At 49.5% G+C, this 23603-nt stretch overlaps 1 protein-coding gene across 1 annotated transcript in view; it reads right to left on the minus strand.

The window, feature by feature from the left end:
- slc28a1 (solute carrier family 28 member 1) overlaps positions 1–5923 on the minus strand; it is a 52850-nt gene extending 46927 nt beyond the window's left edge. Inside the window, exons 1-2 of the mRNA XM_085971996.1 lie at positions 5852–5923; positions 5675–5751 (exon numbers count right to left, since the gene is read on the minus strand). Coding sequence (XP_085828122.1) covers positions 5675–5751; positions 5852–5923 — 149 coding nt within the window. The remainder of the gene's footprint in view (positions 1–5674; positions 5752–5851) is intronic.
- Positions 5924–23603: the final 17680 nt, after the last annotated feature.

The following is a 23603-nucleotide window of genomic DNA, read 5'->3' on the forward strand; positions in this document are numbered from 1 at the left end:
GCTCCACTCCATAAGGTTTCTGTTATGTACTGCCACTAATGCTACCCCTCATGAAAAGATGTTCGTTTTCCCCCGGAAATCCACCTTGGGCATATCTCTACCCGCGTGGCTGACGTCTCCGGGGACAGTACTATTGCGGAAGCACGTGAGAGGCCATAAAACGGACCCCCTTGTGGAAAAGGTACAGCTCCTCCATGCAAACCCTCAGTACGCCTATATCGAATACTCTGACGGGCGAGAGGACACTGTTTCCATAAAAGACCTCGCTCCCTCGGGGAGCGGAGAGAACGATGGGAGACTACCCGATGAAGACCTACACTACAAAGAGACAGGACGCCCAGAGGTATCAATACCCAACTTTAACCTGGAGGACACTGCAGATAACCTGGAAGACACTGCGGAGGCCCGGACAGCGGAGGAACCAGAATCCACTCCCCTAGAGGCACCCCAACCGGCTTTGCGCCGATCACTGAGAACTGCAAAACCTCCTGACAGACTCACTTATGCCAACTTTTAAGAAACATCACCCCGATGGACTAAATCTATAGAAGGGGTGAATGTAATGAAATCTGTTTGTCTTGATCCTGTATTCGTTTTGCACTCATGTATATTACCCTCCCCCACTGTGTATAGTTTCACTTCCTCTTTCCCGACTAACCTGGGAGGTTCCAGGTCTTGGCTCTTGGCTCCGCCCCTGACTTCTCTTACATAAAGATCCCAGGATCTGTATGACTCGTTCCTGTGAACCAGTCGGCGTGTTGAGATGTTAGCTCTGATCTTAGTGATTAAAAGCCAACTTGTTTAAGTCTATAACTTCTAGTTTTGTGGTTATTGAAGGCCCATCAATTTTAATCACTAAAGAATACTAGGATGGATCGACTCCTAAAACCAGGGCATCTGGACTTGGATCCACATTCTGCTGAAGCATCAAATCAATTTGGACACTGGCTCAAATGCTTCGAACTCTTCGCGGGGGCCTCATCCGCTAGCGAAGTAGATAAACTGAGTCTACTGACTACTCGCGTAAGTCATCGGATTTATTCGTTCATCCGGGACGCCACCTCTTACATGGAGGCCATCACTATCCTGAAGGCCCAATACCAGAGGCCAGTAAACGAAGTGTACGCCAGACATCTGCTGGCTACACGCAGGCAGCGACCAGAGGAATCAATGGACGATTTCTTACAGGGCCTAAAGGACCTGGTCCGGGACTGTAACTGCAAGGCCGTGACGGCCAACGCGTACTCTGATGAATTGGTCCGCGATTCCTTCATCACGGGCCTCAAATCGAATTATATCCGGCAGAGACTGCTGGAGAAGGAGGCCCTGGACTTAAAAAAGGCAGTGGCCACTGCGCGATCGCTGGACGTGGCCCAGAAAAACTCTGGCCTAGAAATTGAGTGGGGTTAGCACCCAATTAGAGGCGCTAGAGGGCCTTGCGCCGGAATTATAGCCGCTTCGGAAATTGATTTGGGCCCTACCATCGGCATTAGCCGGTAGCGCTGCGCCGGCACCGATGACGTCATCGGTGTGTGCAGCGTCCCGGTTGCCGTGGTAACGCGGCCGGACGCCGAAATTCAGTTGCGGCCGCCTCGCCCGTGGCAGCCGCAACCAACGATTTTTCAAAAGTTTCTTGCTGGACTTAGCGCCGGCGCATTAAGGGGGCGCGGCGGCCGGCCGCTTTCCCGGCGGCCGCCTGCCCGCACCTCCCTCCCCGGACTCCTCCACCACCCCCCCGCGGCACAGATGTGTGTGGGCCTCGAGCCCGGCACTTCTCTGAGGTGCCGGGCTCATTTTTCGTGCGATTCCACCAGCCAGCGGTCGGCTGCAGGCAGCTCCTCCTTAACAGAAGGAGGAGGCCTGCAGTACCCCAGCCTGCCGCACCGCATCGGGTGCCGCAGCGGGGGATTAGCGCCGCAATCCTGCATTCAGCGCCCATTGCGAGGCGCTGACACCCTCCATTAGCGCCCGCAGCCGTCTGGGCGCGGCGCAGCTGAATTTTTGGCGGGCGCAGCGGCAATTAACGCTGGCGCTAAATTTTGGGCGCTACAGCCCTGGCGGAGGCAAACTCAATTTCTAGGCCTCTGACTCTTATTCTTCCGGCCATGTGGCCCTCACCGCCTCGTGCACGCCGAGGGGGCCGCCATCTTGGAATCAGCCATCTTCCCCATCCAGGTCTCAGGCCAGCTCTACGCCGCCGGAGTCCCCACACAGAAGTTCACCCAGGAGTCCTACTACAGCGGCAATGTCTCAAGGCCCGAAATGCTACTTCTGCGGCCAGGCCAAGCACCCCAGACAACGATGCCCAGTGAAGGATGCTACATGCTTCAAATGTAAGAAAAAGGGGCATTTTAGCAAAGTCTGCAGGGGGAATCCGATTTCCAACTCCGTCACCGCCTCGTGCGTGCCGTGCGGGCCGCCATCTTGGGATCCGCCATCTTTTCCCGACTCAACGGCCGCCCAGGGCCCAACAGTGGCTTCGATCACGGTGGATCAATCCAGGCCACACCCGTTGACAAAATCCATGATGGACATACAGGTAAACAGGAATTTAACGAAATGTTTAATTGACTGTGGGAGTACCGAGAGTTTTATCCACCCTAGCCTGGTACGGCGGCACTCATTAACGGTAACCCCTACATGGAGCAGAATTGCTATGGCTGCTAAGCCCCACACTTCGGACATTTTGGGCTACTGTGTGGTAACACTGACTGTAAAAGGCACGGACTACAAGGATTTTAAACTCCTCGTGATGCCAGAACTCTGTGTTAATGTAATCTTGGGCCTGGACTTCCAGTGCCACCACGAAAGTGTCACGCTAGCATATGGCGGGTCCCAGCCGCCACTCACAGTCTGTGGCCTATCAACCTTAAAAATCAGCCCGCCCTCTTTATTCGCTAATCTCGCTCCGAACTGTAGGCCCATAGCGACCAAAAGTAGACGGTACAGTCTGGAAGACAGACACTTTATCAAGGCGGAAGTGGACAGACTCCTGCGGGAAGGCATTATTGAATGCAGTACCAGCCCGTGGCGTGCCCAAGTAGTCATAGTTAAAAATAGCGAAAAGAAACGGATGGTAATTGACTACAGCCAGACTGTTAATATTTATACCCAGCTGGACGCCTACCCTTTACCCCGCATATCAGAAATGGTCAACCAGATTGCGCAATACCGAGTCTTCTCGACTATCGACCTCAAATCCGCGTATCACCAGCTCCCCATTAGAACGGAGGACCCTTCGGAGTAACAAATGGGGTCCCAGATTTCATTACAGTATCAAAATAACAACAGAAAATGCTGGGAAAACTCAGCAGGCCAGGCAACATCCGTGGAGAGAAATTAGAGTCGATGTTTCGGGTCTAACCCTTTTTCAAAACTGGAAAGAAATGAAATAGATCGAAAGGCAGGGCTGGGAGAGAACAAAAGAAGTGAAGAGACATTCAGAGGTATTCAAAACGAGCCGAGATGGTGATAGGACAGTGGAGACAAAAGACGGCTCTAGATTAGGTGTGAAATGTACTGGCAGAATGAGAGACAGCTGCCATGTGGGAGAGAGAAAAAAAAGGAAAGGGGGGGGGGGGAAAAACCAAAACAAAGGGGTGGTTCAAAGCCACTTAGCAGGCAAAGCATCACTTTAGTTGAGTTGATGTGTCCACTGGTTATCACCCCATTCCTTCCAAACAGTAATCTAGGGCACAACTTCAGCTTCACCGTATAAATGTGACGTGATTCTCCAGTCCAACCATTCTTTCCTTCTGAATTTATTTTGGGGGGGCGGGGGCTATCACCTTTGGGAGATGAAGGGCAGGGAAAGAATTGGTCGAGAATCATTCGGTGAATGAGATAAAAACATTGGGTGACTTTGCATTCATTGACATGAGAGACATTGGTCTCAGTGTGTGGGAATTACGGGGTAGAAATTCTTGGGCGATAGCGCAAAACGGGCGGTTTCGAATCGGCTGCCCGTTAACTCCCCGCCCAATTTTCAGCTCTATTGACTTCTTTAGAACTGGATATCAAGTGGAGCGTTAAACAGGTAATACCGCCCATTCAGAATTACCACCCGACACATTTCTACCCCCTTCAGTCACTCCTAGACCAGGTATAACACAGCCAGTTGCTGAGTAAAACTCCATGGACTCTGTTCCAACACAGTGCCTTAGTGCTCAGCCTCACAAGAACGCCTCCTACTGTACAGGTGTGAAATCTTTCACTTCCCACATCAGCCATCCTCTCCGTAAGTCTGCCAATTCCGTTCCGAACTAAAGCAATGATGTTAACTGAGCGCGCTAAGGTGACTTATCGCGGAATGATGGAGTAATCAGGCGCTGGAGGTCCTGTTGATAATTACAGATGTTCTTTGGTAGCACAGCATGAGTGCTTCCTGGCCTCACTGGGTCCAGACTTAGTTACTGACCAACATAACAACAGAAAATGCTGGGAAAACTCAGCAGGCCAGGCAACATCCGTGGAGAGAGAAATAGAGTTAACGTTTCAGGGCGAAACCTTTCGTAGTTACTGACCATTCTGGTGCACTCCCGCTGAAGATACAGTCAGAGCACTCCAGAACGGCTGGGGATTCTCGGGGACAACAGCTGTACAAACAGGCAATGACAGAATAGCTGGTGCCGCTTTATACAGTTGTTAGGAAGCCTCCAAATAATTTCAAGAACTTCCCTTTTTTTCCCCTGTGAAGTGCTTTGGCGCATTTTTTGAATGTTGAAGGTGCTATCTCAACACAAGTTATTGCTGTTCTACAAGACCAAAACACTGCAGAAGCAGAGTTGCTCGTAGATAGCCAGCTACAACAGCACCATCCCATTAAGGGCAAGGACCTGACTGAAGGGACAGAGGGTCCCCGAGCAACGCCCCGTTTAAAGAGGCGCTCAGTCTATCGGGCATGGCTAGCGAGGCTCCTAATTTGATGGTGTTATCAGTAGGCCGCCTCATCTGACATTGCCTCTACATGTTCAGACTGTGAGAAGAGCTTTTAAGCTCCGGGGATCTGAAAAGACACCAGTACCTGCACACTGGAGAGGGTCCGTTCACCTGCTCCGTGTGTTGGATGGGATTCGCTGTGTCCTCCAACCTGCTGACACACCAACTTGGAGTACTGCGGTTCGTTTTGGGCAACCACATCTTAGGAAGGATATATTTCACCAGAATGATACCAGGGGGTTAAATTATGAGGACAGGTTGCATAAAGTTGGCTTGTATTCCCTTGAGTTTAGAAGATTGGGTGGGGAGGGGGGTTAACATGATTAAAGGATTCGATAGGGTAGATACGGAGAAAGTGGTGGGGGAATAAAGAACAAAGGGACATAATTCTAAAACACAATCTAGGCCGTTCAGGGATGAAATCAGGAAGCACTCTTTCACACAAAGGGTGATGGAAATCTGGAACTCGCCTTCCCCAAAAAGACTGTGGATGCTGGGGATAATTGGAGCTTTCACGACGGAGATCGGCAGAGTTTTGTTCGGTAAGGGTGTCAAGGGATGTGGAGCAAAGGAAAATGGAGTGGAGTTGCAGATCAGCCATGGCCTAATTGAATGGTGAAGCAGGCTCGAGGGAGCGAATGGCCTCCTCCTGGTTCCTATAATCCCTTCAGAAACAAGCAGGTGAAAGAGCACAGATAGGTCGAGAAAACAATTCAGAATTCCTTTTGCTCTGTACCTCAGAAACTTGGGACGCCTTTTCCTTTCAGGAGATTGGGGCAGCGAGTCATCTGAGGGTTTGGAAAATGCATCTTCCTGCAGAGAAAAGGGACAAATCAAAGGAGTCCAATAGAATTAACCATCTCCCTCTGACTGAGGTGGACGAAGATATTTGAAGGACATGTAGAATGCTTACCCCCATTTCAAATCCCGCATTTTCCATACTATAATCCTGCTTCTTTTCACCTAAAGCGTTTGTTTTGTCCATTTCTAAGATTGTGTATAAAAAAAAAAGTTCAATTAATAAAGAAGGATAGTCATATATCAGAACAAAAGAACGTAAGAGGTTAAGAATGAGGAAAGGTCATACCTCTCGACCTCTGAACCAGCCAATCAGGATAAAGGGCTTATTGTTTCTGAATACTTTGCCTATTTTCAGCTCCCATTTGGACATCCCTGTAAATCATCTTTTAAACCCCGTTGTGATCTTGTTTCTATATTACAGTTAAACAGGCTGTGGCTCTCCTTAGCCCAGCACCAACTAGCATAGATATACCCAACAGAAGATGTCCCAGCATCTTCAAAAGGTGCCCAGATCTTTTTTTCATACCTCCTATCTAGTCCCCCTGTCACATACGTATGATCACTCTCTTGAGCTTTATCTTATCTTTCCCCCTCAGCCTCCCTTATGGTTCCTCGAAACTTTGCCTTATTCTCCCCCATTGCTCTGCCTTTCATTTTCCTGGACTTTCTCGATTCCATGACTGCTCAAGGTGTTTAGGGAACGGCTCTGTCAGAGGTACCGTGGCCAAATGAGGCTGTGCGCTGCAGCTGCCTGAGAGGTTCGGAGCCTGAATCCACTGGCGGGGTTTTAGCAAGTTTCCATCACTGGTAAAAACCCTGGTATAACTGCACTGCCGGTTCATGGCGACATGGGGGTATTTAGCAAGCCATTATTTGGGGAGCAGAGCTGAGGTCACCAGGTACAGCAGTGGGACCTGTCAGTCTCTTGTCACGTTAAGACAGCGATGACTCCTTCTCTTTGCAGCTGATTGCGGAATGGTTTGAGCGTAGGCCAGGAGTGGCCCAGAGTGTTTTCATGGAGGCGTGGGTGGGGGGGCGCACCCCTGGCTTCACAAAAATAAAAAATAAAAATAATATTTGGGGCCTTTTTTTTGAGTGGCCGCTAGCGCTTGGCGACATTTTCCCTCAGTTCGAGAGCACACCATGGGCTTGTGGGCACACGGCCCCACTGAAACAGCAGAGGGACCCCCACCCCTCTTTCTCAGAATGTCCTCCAAAACACACCACATCGGTGGACAAATACAAACCTCAAAGGAGTTCACTGAAGTAGTTCACTAATCACTCAGGCGACATTGAGATAACAAACACCTTGTGTACATATTCCGTTTGTGTGAATACAGGGTGTTATAAATCTCATCAACATAAAGAAACTACTCATGAAATAACACTGGACGGCCAGCTGGTGGCGCCGTCCAAGGAGTGTAAATACTCGGGCAGGGCCCAGCTTGCTCAGGGACATTTTGTAAGACAGGAACTAGTGAAGTACAACTAGACCTCCATGTTCTGAAATAAGTTGATTAAAGCCTTGCTTTATACTCAAACCAAGTGTGTAGTGAGTTTTATTACATCACAGGGTACCGTACATAATGTACCAATTAAATCCCAAGTTGCGACAACAGAAAATGCCCAGATCAATATTGGAGGGGAGGGGAAAGGAGATTTGATCTACAAAAGTCTTGTCAACTTGTTTACGATAAATGGTCAAAGCAGCACAGAGCCAAGAAGTCTCAAAATCACGGTTTACATTTTCTGCCATGTTTTGAGTTAACATAGCCCAGCCCGAACAATTAACTCCAAAGACAATCAATTGCCCTACTGTAGAATATCTAAGGGCAGATTGCTTAGATACCTGCCCATCCACTCATACCGGCGTTCCAGCCCATCACTGGTCATGAATGCTCTCCTGGTTGATCTCCCACCTTGTATCCTCATTCACTGGTGCCCACTCCCAAATCCCTTATTCACTGGTTCCCTCTCCCAAATCCCTTATTCACTGGTTCCCTCTCCCAAATCCCTTATTCATTGGATCCTCCCCAAATCCCTCATTCACTGGAGCCCTCTCCCAAATCCCTCATTCACTGGAGCCCTCTCCCAAATCCCTCATTCACTGGAAACCTCTCCCAAATCCCTCATTCACTGGAGCCCTCTCCCAAATCCCTCATTCACTGGAGCCCTCTCCCAAATCCCTCATTCACTGGAGCCCTCTCCCAAATCCCTCATTCACTGGAGCCCTCTCCCAAATCCCTCATTCACTGGAGCCCTCTCCCAAATCCCTCATTCACTGGTGCCCTCTCCCAAATCCCTCATTCACTGGTGCCCTCTCCCAAATCCCACATTCACTGGAGCCCTCTCCCAAATCCCTCATTCACTGGTGCCCTCTCCCAAATCCCTCATTCACTGGAGCCCTCTCCCAAATCCCTCATTCACTGGAGACCTCTCCCAAATCCCTCATTCACTGGTGCCCTCTCCCAAATCCCTCATTCACTGGTGCCCTCTCCCAAATCCCTCATTCACTGGAGCCCTCTCCCAAATCCCTCATTCACTGGTGCCCTCTCCCAAATCCCTCATTCACTGGAGCCCTCTCCCAAATCCCTCATTCACTAGTGGCCTCTCCCAAATCCCTCATTCACTGGAGCCCTCTCCCAAATCCCTCATTCACTGGAGCCCTCTCCCAAATCCCTCATTCACTGGAGCCCTCTCCCAAATCCCTCATTCACTGGAGCCCTCTCCCAAATCCCTCATTCACTGGAGCCCTCTCCCAAATCCCACATTCACTGGAGCCCTCTCCCAAATCCCTCATTCACTGGAGCCCTCTCCCAAATCCCTCATTCACTGGAGCCCTCTCCCAAATCCCTCATTCACTAGTGGCCTCTCCCAAATCCCACATTCACTGGAGCCCTCTCCCAAATCCCTCATTCACTGGAGCCCTCTCCCAAATCCCTCATTCACTGGAGCCCTCTCCCAAATCCCTCATTCACTGGTGCCCTCTCCCAAATCCCTCATTCACTGGAGCCCTCTCCCAAATCCCTCATTCACTGGAGCCCTCTCCCAAATCCCTCATTCACTAGTGGCCTCTCCCAAATCCCCCATTCACTGGTTTGATGTAATTTTGAAACAATCAAGCAGAACACAATGTTAATAGTCTTCAACACCATTTGGCAAATAGAGGGTCCTTTTCACTTCCCCCAGACTAATTTTCACACCTCGACCGCAACCGAAACCATGGGCCCTACTTTAACCCCCCCACCCTCCCTCCCCACCGCCTGGTTTCCTGGGTTAACGTGGAGGACGAGGGGGACTTACCCGCCCCCAGATTTGGCCGACTGCCATTTTAAGTCGCAGGCAGCAAGGACACCCTATCTAAGCTAACGGGGTCCTCTTTAAACATGCGGATCGGGCTCTGATGGCGCCATCGAGGTGCGATCTGGTGTCTTAAGCTGAGGCCTGAGCAGGCGGGAGCAGTGAGAGCTGGCTACCCAGCTGGGCAAAACCTGCCGGCAACAGCAGCCAGGGCCCAAAGAGGACCAGCCAGGTAGGTTCATCACATTTTATTTTAGTTTCCTCCTGGGCCGAGAGGAGCAGGAGTGTTCCTCCGGGCCCCACAGCGAATCCTTGGGCCTTCCCCTTGCCTCGGCCTTCCTCCTCCCTCCCCAAGACCGGGGATCCCCTCCTGGAGCACTTACCTGTTGCCCGGGAACCTACCCCTGGGGCAACGGATGACGCGTTGAAACATTTTAGAGACAGGTACACAGCACGATACATTTAGAGGCTCGCCCCATCTTTTGTCCATCTCTTTACCGTTATTCTGATCGCTGTTTCTGCCGCACGGCGTTCCCTCAAAGGCTGGTCTTTGTTGCTCGCTCATGTCCCACTGCCAGGCTCGAGGTGGGCCTGGGTGCTACCAGGCCCACCCATGACTAGGCCCCAGTTTCATAGCCACATAGTGTTTCCAGAAAACTTGGCTCACAATCTAATATCTCGGCTCCTCTCATACTTTACCTCAGAGACCTCGCAGTGATAGTCCTGCCAGAGTCCAGGAATTAGCTTTCGATTTAAACAGTGAAGAAAAAAAAATAACTGCAATAAATCATTTATGTCTTTCGACAGATGTATTGCTGTGTAAATTTACAGTGGTTGATTCACATATGAGAGGGAGTGAATATACTGGTCTCAGAAAAGGAGGGTTTTGTATTAATACAATGTGACTAAACAAATACATGATAAGAGGGATGGTGCTGCCTGTCCCCGGAAGTTTTGCAATGAGCTAAATTCTCTTCTCTTAAAAATATACAAGGAAGTTGATACATTGATCCCTCCCCCAAGAACAAATTCAAGAATGTTGTTGTTTTTGTAGTCATGAAACTTTATTATCAACCTGTACTGGTCAAAAGTAGCACAGCTTAAATGTCCTGCTCTTGTCTGGGCCCGGGAGTGCCAGAATTTCCTGTCCTGGATGGTCTCCCATAGCCGAGGGTCACCTATCGCGGTTTATGCGGTGCGGTGACACAGCATGGTTTGATTGTAACTTTTTTGACAGGATGGTAGAATTTGACCTCAATTTGTCCACAAATCCCCCCAAAAAACCTTAAACGAGATTAATAACGCGCCCAAGATTTGTCGACAGAAAATGGCTTTGTGCGTCCACATCACTGAACTGATCACTGAGCTTTTAACTCATTTTTTTCCCTGACCTCCTGTACCATGCCACATGTCGGGCAATTTAAGGAACACCCCACCATCAAATCCAGAGCCTTCTGCCACATGTCCATTTTTTTTGACCTGTATTTGAATGAACCTGGTGAAATTCAGCCAAATCACAGGGACATGAAGGAAGAGGTCTGAGTAGACCAAACAGAAGGAGAAAGACTGTTGGCCTTTATTGCAAGGGGGTTGGAGTATAAAAGCAGGGAAGTCCTGCTACAACTGTACAGGGTATTGGTGAGACCACACTTTGAGTACTGCGTACAGTTTTGGTCTCCTTATTTAAGGAAGGATATACTTGCATTGGAGGCAGTTCAGAGACGATTCACACGGTTAATTCCAGAGAGGAGAGGGTTGACTTATGAAGAAAGGTTGAGCAGGCTGGGCCTATACTCATTGGAATTTAGAAGAATGAGAGGTGATCTTATCGAAACATATAAGATACTGAGGGGGCTCGACAAGGTAGATGCAGAGAGGATGTTTCCCCTCGTGGGGAAATCTAGAACTCGGGGGCATAGTTTCAGAATAAAGGGTCGTCCTTTTAGAACTGAGATGAGGAGGAATTTCTTCTCTCAGAGGGTCGTAAATCTGTGGAATTCTCTGCCCTAGAGAGCCGTGGAGGCTGGGTCACTAAATACATTTAAGGTGGAGATAGACAGATTTTTGCAAGATAAGGGAGTGAAGGGTTATGGGGAGCGGGCAGGGAAGTGGCTTTGAGCCCAAGATCAGCCACGATCTTATTGAATGGCGGAGCAGGCTCGAGGGGCCAAGTGGCCTATTCCTGCTCCTATTTCTTATGTTCTTATGGACTAACTGCCTTGCTGAGTGCACAGTGTCCCTCAGAGATTGGCTGTAGAAGGGTCAACTGAAAATACTGCCCTTGTATCTGCTGTGACCTCTCCATTGGAACCACCATATTCCTGGCATGTTGGAAAGCCAAGCTACATTTTGAACCTGCCCAATCATCCAGTCAATTAGCGACTGGTTCACACTTACTTAACCACCTCGGCCTCCCACTGGAGCTAGCACTGGTTCAGAGCATGAACCAGTTTAGCACCTTCCGTATCCATGTCTAATCATCGATGTTTCCCGTCATGTGGCACTGGCCAACACAGGGAATAGTCTTCTTCAATACAGATAGTCTGGAAAGTAAATTTGAATCATGTGTGGTACTCTAAATAGGATGCACCTTTTCAGAGTACAGAACTGTGAGTGACAGTTTGCAGGATGCTCTCAGTTTAGGAGATATTTGGGAAGCTCTGGCAAGGAGATCTAGCGTAAGGGCAGTCACACAAGGAAGAGCTTTACCCTTTCACCCCATTCTCCAGTAGGAGCTGCTCTGATCCCTAGATTCTCCTGATTTTTTAATGAGGAACATAGAACATAGGAACTGGGGCAAGCCATTCAGCCCCTCGAGCCTGTTCCGCCATTCAATTAGATTCATGGCTGATCTGTATCTGAACTCCATCTACCCGCCTTGGTTCCGTAACCCTTAATACCCTTAACCAACAAAAATCGAACAATTTCAGCTTTGAAATTTCCAGTTGACCCCCAGCCTCAACAGCTTTTTTGGGGGAGAGTTCCAGATTTCCACCTCCCTTTGTGTGAAGAAGTGCTTCCTGACATCACCCCTGAACGGCCTGGCTCTAATTTTAAGGTTATGTCCCCTTGTCCTGGACTCCCCCCACCAGAGGAAACAGTTTCTCTCTCTACCCTATCAAATCCTTTAATCATCTCAAACACCTCAAAAGATCACCCCTTAATCTTCTATACTCAAGGAAATACAAGCCTAGTCTAAACAACCTGTCCTCTTAATTTAACTCTTCATCAGCTATGCTTATACAAGCCAATAGGGTGGTTAGTCCAATACATTGGGGGAGTTATATGGAAACAGTGTGAAGAAATGAAAACTACAACTGTGTCTAATGCTCAGGGACAGGTCCAATAAGTGAAGTTAACAGACTCAAAAGCAGACAAAGTTTGCAAGGCCAAAGCGGGCCTATGTGCTAGGCTTCAAGTCTGCTGAAACTCGATTTCCGTAGCAACGGGGGAGTAGGAATGAAAAGCAGTGAAGGCCGTAAGTCCTGCAGCAGAGAAAATTGTTTAGCTCTGAATTCAGAAGGGTCAGGGTTTTGGGGAGAATCTGGGGATCAGAGCAGCCCCTATTGGAAGAGAGGGTGAACGATCTTACTCTAGATCCCCTTGGAAGGGGCTGCCCAAATAGCTCCTGTGGCTGAGAGCCTCCTGCAAATGTGACTTAGAGTTGTGCACGCCGAAAAGTTACACCATACTTGGACCAACGCCACCCATGGATTTGATTTTGGGAAAGAGATAGATGTGTTAATTTTCTTGTATATTTGTAAGAGGAGAGAATACAACTCGACTGCAAACTTCCGGGGATAGGCTGCACTATCGCTCTTAGCATATATTTGTTTAGTAACATTGTATTAATACAAAATGAGACTAGTACATTCACTTCCTGTTCTATGTGAATCAATTACTGTAAATTTATACAGAAGTAAATCTGTTGAAGGACATCTAAAAATGATTTTTTTTTTCACTGGTCCAACGAAATCTATTTCCTGGTCACTTAGTGGACTCTCACTGCGATGTCGCTGAGGTTAAGTATGAGACGAGCTGAAATGTTAGATTGCGAGACAAGATTTTCAAACACGCTGTTTGCCTATGAAACAGGGGAGGCCGCGACCCACCCAATTAGCAACCAAGGCCCACCCAAATCCGAGCCTGGCGGTAGGGCATGAGCAGAGCAGCGTAAGTGCGGTCTGGGAGGGAGCTCGTCCGCCAGAAGAGCGATCAGAACAACGGTAAAGAGAGACAGGCAACAGGGCGAGCCTCTAAATGTAGCGTCCTGTGAACCCATCTCTAAAACGCTTTAATTCCATGGGGTAATTGAGAAACAAAGCAGTAGCACAATACGATAGATAGGACTTGCTGTGATGTCAGACTGTTGGTCCCTTGCCTACCTGGATTCCCCATCCTATCTGTTGTGTATGTACCTTTAAGAGAAGAACTGATTCTATACTGCAGTACCGGCAGTGACCACCCCTGTATATAAAGCCATAGCAGGCTTCTGTACGTCAGTCTTAAGTTACCCTCTGTCAGTAAATACCTTGCTTTATTGTTCTCCTGCAGTCCGTGTATTATTAAGGCGCGGACACTACAGTGGCGACGAACAGGTTCGAACTCACCTGCAGTACTGCATCACCTCACGGGGATCTTTCCCTGAGAAGAACCTTCTTGGAGGTCGAAGTCAGAGCAACGGGCATTGACCGTGGGCAACCGCCCAAGGATCCCTCGGAGTTCGGAGAGTTGCAGGAGAGGCTGTGGAGAGCTGGGCTTGGCTCCCCAGTCAAGGTGTTCCAGCAAATCGTGCTGGTAGCAGGTAGTGCGCTGACCCTTCCGGACTGCGGCGGGCTTGAGCTCGATCGAGCGGCTCTGCAAAGGGGCCGTGCAGCGTCGTCGGGAGGAAAAGAGAGAGAGAGAGGGTGGAGCGCACAGGGCGCGGTCGGTGCTCAAGAACCGGGCAGCGTAGCGAAAATAAAAAAGGGGAAGGAAAAGTGAGACGTGCCGAAGCCGCGGGTCGCCGCCATTACCCTGCAGTACGTTAGGAGCAGCGTGGCAGCAAGGGGAAGAAGGAAAAGCACGGGAGGCGCCATTTTATTCCATTGGGGAAGAAGGAAAAGCGCGGGAGGCGCCATTTTAATCCATTGGTGAAGAAGAAAAAGCGTGGGAGGCGCCATTTTAAATCACCCAAGATGCCGAAAAGTGGCAGTATCACTGCTTTCGACAATGAGGTAGAAGACTGGACCACGTATGTGGAAAGAATTGAAGTGTACTCCAAGGCAAATGAGGTTGCCGATGGAAAGAAGGCGTCGGTATTATTAAATTTGATGGGCGCGAGAACGTACGGCCTATTGCGGAATTTAATTACCCCAGCTAAACCAATGGAGAAAAATTTTGAAGAGATTGTTAATATCTTACAGGAACACCTAAACCCTACACCACTGCTGATAGCAGAAAGATTCAAGTTCCATAAAAGAAACCAGCACAAAGATGAGAGCAATGCTGACTATCTTACGGAACTGCGCAAGTTATTGAAGCACTGCCAGTTCGGAGCAGGACTGGCAGACACCTTACGGGATAAGTTTGTCTGCGGGCTCCAGAGTGAAGGAACCCAGAAATGACTACTTTCGGAAAAGGACCTGACGCTAGAACAGGCTTTCAGCGTGGCAGTATCCTATGAAGCAGCAGCACGGGGAGCTGCGGAAATACAACAGAAACCACAAGAATACAGCACTAACGAAATGGCGTATGGAGCAGAAAAGTGCTATCGCTGTGGCAGAACAACCCACGATCAGAAGGACTGCTGGTTTAAGGATAAAGTATGCAGGCAATGTGGGAAAATGGGACACATAGCAAGAGTCTGCAGGTCGGGAAAGAAAACCAACACTACAAGAACTACTAAGGAAAAGTACAAGAAAGTAAAGAAATTGACAGACAGTAGTTCGGAAGATCAGGAGAGTGATAAGGACTCCGGGAGCAGGAGACTAAGTTGTCTAAAGTTACACAACGTGATCGCAAAGGAGGATCACCGAACCATTTGGGTCACCCTCATGATAGCAGGGTCCCCAGTGAAGATGGAATTGGACACAGGATCAGCCCTAACTGTCATGAATCGACGAGACTATGAGCGGCTGTTCTCACACATACCCTTGAAGGACACGTCCATTGTATTGAAGACATACACGGGGCAAAAAGTCTACCCCAGAGGAAAAATAAAGGTGCCAGTTGAATACAACGGCAAGGAAACACAGAAACTGTATCTATATATACTACAAGATGGAGGACCACCATTATTGGGACGTGAATGGATCCGAAAAATACAATTGGATTGGCATTCCATTCAGGCGCTAACTGTGACTGACAAAAAGGATGATGACGTCACACCTGGACGACTGTCAAAAATTCTAACTGACGCGAAAGAGGTGTTCCAACATGAACTTGGGACTCTAAAAGGAGTAACGGCAACGATAAAAATCGAAGATAAAGCAAACCCAAAATTTTTTACGGCCAGACCGGTACCTTACACGATCCGCCCAGCCGTTGAAGCAGAGCTGGAGAGTCTGGAGTGTTCGGGTGTGCTGTCCAAGGTGGACTGGAGCGAGTGGGCCACACCCATCGTTCCTGTAATGAAGAAATCATTGAGCAGCACGCCTGGGGAGCCGAAGAAGGTTCGCATCTGTGGGGACTTCAAGGTAACTGTGAACCCAGTCCTGCACACAGTACAATATCCACTTCCACGGATAGAAGATATTTTCGCCTCACTATCTGGAGGGAAACGTTTTACAAAGATTGATCTGGCCCAAGCGTATCTACAAATGGAGGTGGAAGAAGCATCTAGGAAATACCTCACGATAAACACTCACAAAGGCCTTTACCAGTACAATCGACTGGTATTCGGGGTAGCATCAGCCCCAGCTATTTGGCAGAGGGCGATGGAACAAGTCCTGCAAGGGATCCCGGGGACCCAGTGTTATTTGGACGACATCCTGGTTACGGGCGAAAATGACAGTGAACACCTTGCCAACCTGGAGCAGGTGCTCACTAGATTGCAGGAATATGGGCTACGAGCCAACCGCCCCAAATGCGAGTTCTTCAGGAGACAAATCTCGTATTGTGGCCACATGATTGATGAGGAAGGGTTGCATAAGTCGCCGGACAAGATTGAGGCTGTAGTCAAGGCTCCAGCACCGGAAAATGTGTCGCAACTGAGGTCGTTCCTCGGGTTGGTGAACTACTACCATAAGTTCTTGCCGAATTTATCTACAATTCTGCACCCACTGAACGCCCTGCTGCAAACTGGAGTAACATGGAAATGGAGTGATGAGTGTAAGCGTGCCTTTCAGAAATGCAAATGCCTAATCAGTTCAAAAGAAGTATTGGCCCACTACAATCCAACACTATCGATTCGGTTAGCATGTGATGCGTCTCCCTACGGCATCGGAGCGGTGCTGTCACACAAATTCCTTGACAGTTCAGAGAGGCCAATAGCCTTTGCGTCGCGCTCGTTAACCTCAGCCGAGCGTAACTACGCCCAGATTGACAGGGAGGCCCTCAGCCTGGTGTGGGGGGTGAAGAAGTTCAATCACTATCTGCACGGGCAGAAATTCACCCTACTGACTGATCATCAGCCCCTGGTCTCCATTTTTAACCCAAAGAAGGGCGTTCCGGTGATGACGGCGCAACGGCTGCAAAGATGGTCACTTTTTCTAGGGGCACATCAGTACGACATAGAGTACAAGGGTACGAAACAGCATGGAAACGCTGATGGGCTGTCGCGCCTACCGTTGCCTACGGTAGAGGAAGCACCTGCAGTGGACCCTGTTGAGATATTCCATGCGACCATAGTCGAATGTCTACCTGTTACAAACTCAAGTATAGAGAAGGAAACCCGAAATGACCCGACACTCTCTCGGGTCTATGATTTGACGGTGAAGGGATGGCCAGCACATGGCGACTCACTGTTGTCAGCATTCTCGCCAAGGAGAGAACAGCTGTCAGTGTGCCGGGGGACCTTGATGTGTGGATCCCGAGTGGTAATTCCACCCAAGTTGAGAGATAGAGTGCTCAATGAGCTTCGTGAGGGTCATCTGGGAGGGGTAAAAATGAAGAGCCTAGCCAGGGCGTTTGTGTGGTGGCCGGGAATCGATAAAGAAATCGAGGATATGACCAAGAGATGCACAGGATGCCAGAAGGTCCAAAACGTTCCACCACAGGCCCCGCTACATCCATGGGAGTGGCCCTCATCTCCATGGCAACGGGTACACATTGATTTTGCTGGTCCATTTATGGACTCAATGTTCCTAATCGCTGTGGACGCCCATTCGAAATGGCCAGAGGTCATCAAAATGTCCTCCACCACCACAGAGAAAACTATTGCAGTCCTATGGACCATCTTCGCCAGAAAAATGGCAGCCAGAAACGATATGCACACAGCAGGGACCACTAATGTACACAGTGGACGTTGGAGAGAGCATCGTGAGACACCATGCTGACCAGATTCTAGAGTCACAGGAACAAGCCAAACCCATACCACGAGCAGGTGCACCTGGTAATCAACCCGAAGTACAGATTGCGTCTACCTCAGAAGCAGTGGGATTTGAAGCTGCTGAACCAACCAATGACAATGAGCCAAAATCAACTCCGCCGCAAGAACAGGATACTCGAGAAAGGCGCTATCCAGTCAGGATCAGGAAGCCTCCTCAAAGACTGAACTTATAAATGATTATTTCAGTTGATGTATATAGTACAGAGAAAATTGTAATTGTAATTAGTTATTATTTAGTTGTTAAATGAATGTTATGTACTGTTTATCTAAAAGGGGAGGAATTGTTGTGTATGTACCTTTAAGAGAAGAACTGATTCTATACTGCAGTACCGGCAGTGACCACCCCTGTATATAAAGCCATAGCAGGCTTCTGTACGTCAGTCTTAAGTTACCCTCTGTCAGTAAATACCTTGCTTTATTGTTCTCCTGCAGTCCGTGTATTATTAAGGCGTGGACACTACACTATCAATACCTCTGCTATCGATCTTCAGAATTATTCCGATGCAAGAAGATTTGATGCTGGGAGTCAACGGGTAAGGTTTTGCTCTGTGACAGTATTCAGGGATAAGCTTGCTGCAACTCTTTTCAAAACCGCTGCGTGAGCAAGAGGCAGAGAACATTTGCCTACTGTACTTACATTGTAACTTGGCTCCAGGTATCACCAGTGTGGCTCGAGGTATCCGACCCTCGCCTTTCGGCCTCTGCTCTGTCTCGACCTCAGTTAAATAAGCTGCTACAGTCTCCCCTCGGAAGGGCACTCCTTCTCATTCAACTCCTGCACTTCAATTAATTTAACTTCAGGCCTGCCAATGCACGTTCTATCTGTCAGTCTCTCTCTGCTTCTCTTGCCAAGTCTGGTGATTAAACAGGCAAATCTTTTGGCATGACTCACATATTATGGCCCATGTGCCGACTGGGGTTAGAAAACAAACTTGCCTCAAAAGCTGGTGGAGCAAAGCAAGTAGAAGGAGCTCCCCTTTCTACAGCGTCTTTCACGACCTCAGGACGTCCCAAAGTGCTTTACAGCCAATGAAGTACTTTTTGAAGTGTAGTCACTGTTGTAATGTAGGAAACGCAGCAGCTAATTTGCGCACAGCAAGCTCCCACAAACAGCAATGTGATAATGACCGGATAATCTGTTTTAGTGATGTTGGTTGAGGGATAAATATTGGCCCAGGATACCGGGGAGAACTCTCCTGCTCTTCTTTGAAACAGTGCCATGGGATCTTTTACATCCACCTGAGAGAGCAGACGGGGCCTCGGTTTAACATCTCATCCGAAAAGACGGCACCTCCGACAGTGCAGCACTCCCTCAGCACAGCACTCCCTCAGCACCGCACTGGAGTGTCAGCCTAGCTTTATGTGCTCAAGTCTCTGGAGTGGGACTTGAACCCACAACCTTCTGGACTCAGAGGCAAGAGGGTGCTACCCACTGAGCCACAGCTGACACCGTGAGAGGGGCAGATGTAAAATGGCTGCCATTTCCCCCTGCACCCCCCGCAATACTCGTCCCGTAGAATAGTTTCTCCCATGCAGGGGCCATGTCCGGACATTTCTCAGAGGATCCTGTAAATGATGCCACAGTGCTTTCTGGGGGTGGTGGCATGGGGGGGGGGGGGGCATCTCCGCCATTGCCCTCTAACCTACCTCAGCTACTGTTTGGGAAGTGGCTGGACAAACATGGCGGAAATACTTTTTTAAAATGGATGTGAGAGCGGGCTCATAAAGAATGGGCTATTATGATTTCATTATCAATTAGCACAAAGAGGAAATCTTCCCCCAAATAGCAATAAAAGCTCCAGAGGATATACACAGATATCAGTCAGACAAATTCTATTGCTACTCATACTGAGGGTAGCTTCTTCGGCAGCACCTCCCAAACCCGTGACCTCTTCCACCTAGAAGGACAAGACAGCAGGCGCATGGGAACACCATCACCTCCAAGTTCCCCTCCAAGTCACACACCACCCTGACTTGGAAATATATTGGGTCCTGTACCCGGCAGCTTAAAATTTGCATGTAGATATTTGGAGCTTTGCCCAGTGCTAGAACTGGACAAACAGCCTGGAATCCTGGCCTCTCGGAAATCCACAGGTACGTTTCAGTATTAAACCTGGGCAGGGCGGGGTCCTGGGCTGTACAGGTAGAAGGTGATAGCTGCTGATGGTTTCCACAACCCGTGCGTAACCGTGCCGTGACAAGGCCGGTCTGATCTGCAATCCCTGATAATGCAATTCCCTTTTCACTATTTTACTATTTCCTGCTATTTCTGAGGGTGGGGGTCAGGGTTCAATTGTCTATTTTGTGGATGGGGTCAAAGTTCACTGTGTTTATTTTTGGGTGGGGTCAGGGTTCAATGGTCTATTTTGTGGGTGGGGTCAGGGTTCACTGTGTCTATTTTGGGGTGGGGTCAGGGTTCAATTGTCTATTTTGTGGGTGGGGTCAGAGTTCACTGTGTCTATTTTGGGTTGGGGTCAGGGTTCAATTGTCTATTTTGGGGTGGGGTCAGGGTTCACTGTGTCTATTTTGGGTGGGGTCAGGGTTCACTGTGCCTATTTTGGGGTGGGGTCAGGGTTCAATTGTCTATTTTGAGGTGGGGTCAGGGTTCACTGTGCCTATTTTGGGGTGGGGTCAGAGTTCAATTGTTTAGTTTGGGTGGGGTCAGGGTTCATTGGCCCCGATAATAGCTCGAGGCGAGGTTGGAGCGGGGGTGGGGATCTGTTTTGCGGTCGGGAAACCCGGAAGAACGTGTTTCGCTCGGGCCCTACTGAATTTAATGGCAGGACCTGATTAACACCTTTTGTCTCTGATTTCCGGCTGTAGCCAGCCAGATAGAAAGGCTGGCTGGCTATTGGGCGGGTAGCCTTCGACACCAGGCCGCAGCCACGAGCGGCGAGGAGGGAGGGAGGGATCGGAAAAGCTGGAGTGTGGGGGAGATCAAAGGGCGGAGGGGAGACTGCAGGCATTGGGTGGTGGTGGGAGGGGGTTGTGGAAATGGAGATCGGAGGCTGGAGGGGAGATCAGAGGTGTTGGGGGGGAAGATTGGAAGGGTTAGTGGGAGTTCAGAGGCCGCAGCCGAGGAGCGTAGAGGAGGGAAGGAGGGATCGGAAAGACCGAGGGGTAGGTGGGAGATCATGGCTCAGGTGAGAGATCGTGGCTCAAGGGGAGAGCATGGCTGGGCAGTGGGGGGAGGGGAGATTGTGTCTTGGAGGGGTGTCCAATCATGGGGGGTGGAAGCACTTAAGCCGGATGCAACACATAAGTGGAATGATTCTTACCTGCTGGATCCTTGCCTCCCTTTAGCTGCCAGGTTTCCTGAGGCCCGGGAAACCTGGCCAACCTGGGTTAACTTTAAAATAAATCTGAGGCACACATCCTCATTATTTAACAGAGCGACCCGCCTCTGTTAAAACTGGAATAGGGCGGATTCGAGGCGGGTTGGGTCGGGTTTGAGATTTTTAACATTTTAACATCCCACTTGACTCAAACCCACCCGTTTTTGGGGTTCAAATTCCCCTCATTGAGCCCTGACCCCTCCACCCCCAAAATAGACACATTGGCCCCAATATTTACAGGGAGGCGGGGGGCGGGGTTTGTAGTTGCTCCGGAAATACAAATAAAATTGTATTTGTTTCCCGGTCGTCAGCCTTTACCAGTTCTGACAAAGGGTCACAGACTTGAAACATTGGGCTGGATTTTCATTCAGAAGTCGGGAAGGAGGCGGGACTACAACTTTCGGGTTGTAGTCCCGCCTCCATCGAGATGCGGCCAATCCACGCGATTTTAACTTGATTGACCTTGTTGAGCCCGCCCAGTGGGCTCAGCAGGCCAATTAAGGGCCACCCGGCAACAGGTGACGTCACAGACTGAAATTTCATCTGTCAAGACATGTTGACAGATGAAATATCAATGTTTCACAGCTGTTTGAAGCTGTCAAACACTGACAGTCTTACTTCTAACCTGAGTCCTTCTACGCAGACTCAGTTAGAAATCTCGCCGGCACTGAACGCTGCAGGCTGTCACTTTTGACAGATCGCAGCCATTCTGCTTTCTGTGCCGGCTGAACGATGGACTCCCGAAGCCTAGAGGAAGGAAGGCTGTAAAGGTAAGTACAGGTAATTTAAACTTCTTTACACACTTTAGACATACCAAACACACTTACCTTTGCACTCATGCGCCCATCACTCACCTGAACACCGACACCTCGACCCCTCCAAGTCCTTCAACCCGACGGTCCAACCCCTCTAACTTGCCGTGGTTTGGAGCCGTCGGGAATCCCACACGACAACCTTCAAAATAGGGATTAGGCTAAAAACTGCCTGTTAACTACCTGTTAACAGGCAGTTAATTGGCACTAATCCCTTCCCGCCTCGGGTCGGCGGGTCCCAGTGCGGGGCGGGTACCCGCCTCCTTTGAAACTTATGTGGAGGCGGGTTTTGGGCGGGATGGTGTCGGGACCCCCGAATTCGGGATTTTAGCCCCCCGCATGCCTAAAAGCCCGCCTCACGGCACACTGAAAATCAACCCCATTGACTCTGTTTCTCTCTCCTCGGATGCTGCCTGACCTGCTGAGAGTTTCCAGCATTTTCTGTTGTTATTTCAGATTTCCAGCATCCGCAGTATTTTGCTATTGTATTAGTAGCTAGATTGAGAGGCTGGTTGCTGTGCGGGAAGGCCTGTGGCAGCAGGCCGGGCTGTGGAGAGGAGGAAGGGAGGGAGAGGTCGTGGAGGCCGGGAGTGGGGTGGGGATCCTAAGGTTCACTTAAAAGTGAATTGTGAACCTTACTTCGTGCTTCTCATGGGAAATGCGCTTAGCTTGTTAAATCAGAAACTTTAGAACAACAGGGATGTTTTAGAAGTGCTGACAATATCAGCCTGAGATCTGATCCTGTATTTAGAGGATGACAATTTTTTTTTAATTCATTCACGGGATGTGGGCATCGCTGGCAAGGCCAGCATTTATTGCCCATCCCTAATTGCCCCTTGAGAAGGTGGTGGTGAGCCGCCTTCTTGAACCGCTGCAGTCCGTGTGGAGAAGGTGCTCCCACAGTGCTGTTAGGAGGGAGTTCCAGGATTTTGACCCAGCGACGATGAAGGATCAGCGATATGCTTCTAAGTCAGGATGGCGTGTGACTTGGAGGGGGTGGTGTTCCCATGCACCTGCTGCCCTTGATCTAAGCCGGGTAACGCTATTACATATCACAGACCAGCAGCTGAGGTAGCACTGTGTTGTGGAGGCTGGAGTGGGGGGAGAATCGGAAAGGCTGTGGGGGTGGGGGGGGGGGGGTGGGGAAAAAGGAGGTCATGGGGTGGGGTGGGGGCGAGTTCGGAAAGGCCGGTGAGAGAGAACGTGGGTCGGGCCCCTGTAGCTGCCGGGTTTCCCACGTCCCCCAACCTGGTTAAAAACCGGAAATTGGAGGTGGGTTGAGGTTGGGTTTCCGATTAAAAAAAAAAATTTACTTGCCCCTCTCCCTCCTGTCCTGGGGGGTTTTAAATTTTCCCCAATGTGTTTATTTTGGGGGCAGGGCTGAATGTGTCCTTTGTTCAGGGAATGGTTGGTCTACAAATCAGTGCCAGTGTAAGAGCTTGATCGCGGCCTGTGTTCATCAATATGTACAGCATGAGGAGACTTCTGCCTGGCAAAGTACGCAATGTGGGCCTATCAGTATTTATGGCTACTGACATTGTCACCATTGCCAGTTAAAGGGCGAGTATGAGTTACTTCCATTAGCCTTTGCATGTGATGACTTGAGCACTTATCCAGGCTGACCCTCCCAGTGCAGTGCTGAGGGGGTGCTGCACTGTCGGAGGTGCCGTCTTTCGGATGAGACTTTAAACCGAGGTCCTGTCTGCTCTCTCAGGTGGACGTAAAAGATCCCACGGCACAATCTCGATGAAGAGTTAGGGGAGTTATCCCTGGTGTCCCGGACAATATTTATCCCTCAACCAACATATCACAAAACAAACTGATTACCCGGCCATTATCACATTGCTGATTGTTGGGACCTTGCTGTGCGCAAATTGGCTGCCGCGT

The sequence above is a fragment of the Somniosus microcephalus genome, chromosome 32 (genome assembly GCF_052327205.1).
Source record: "Somniosus microcephalus isolate GS21.2 chromosome 32, FLI_Smic_1.0, whole genome shotgun sequence".
Taxonomy (NCBI): Eukaryota; Metazoa; Chordata; class Chondrichthyes; order Squaliformes; family Somniosidae; genus Somniosus; species Somniosus microcephalus.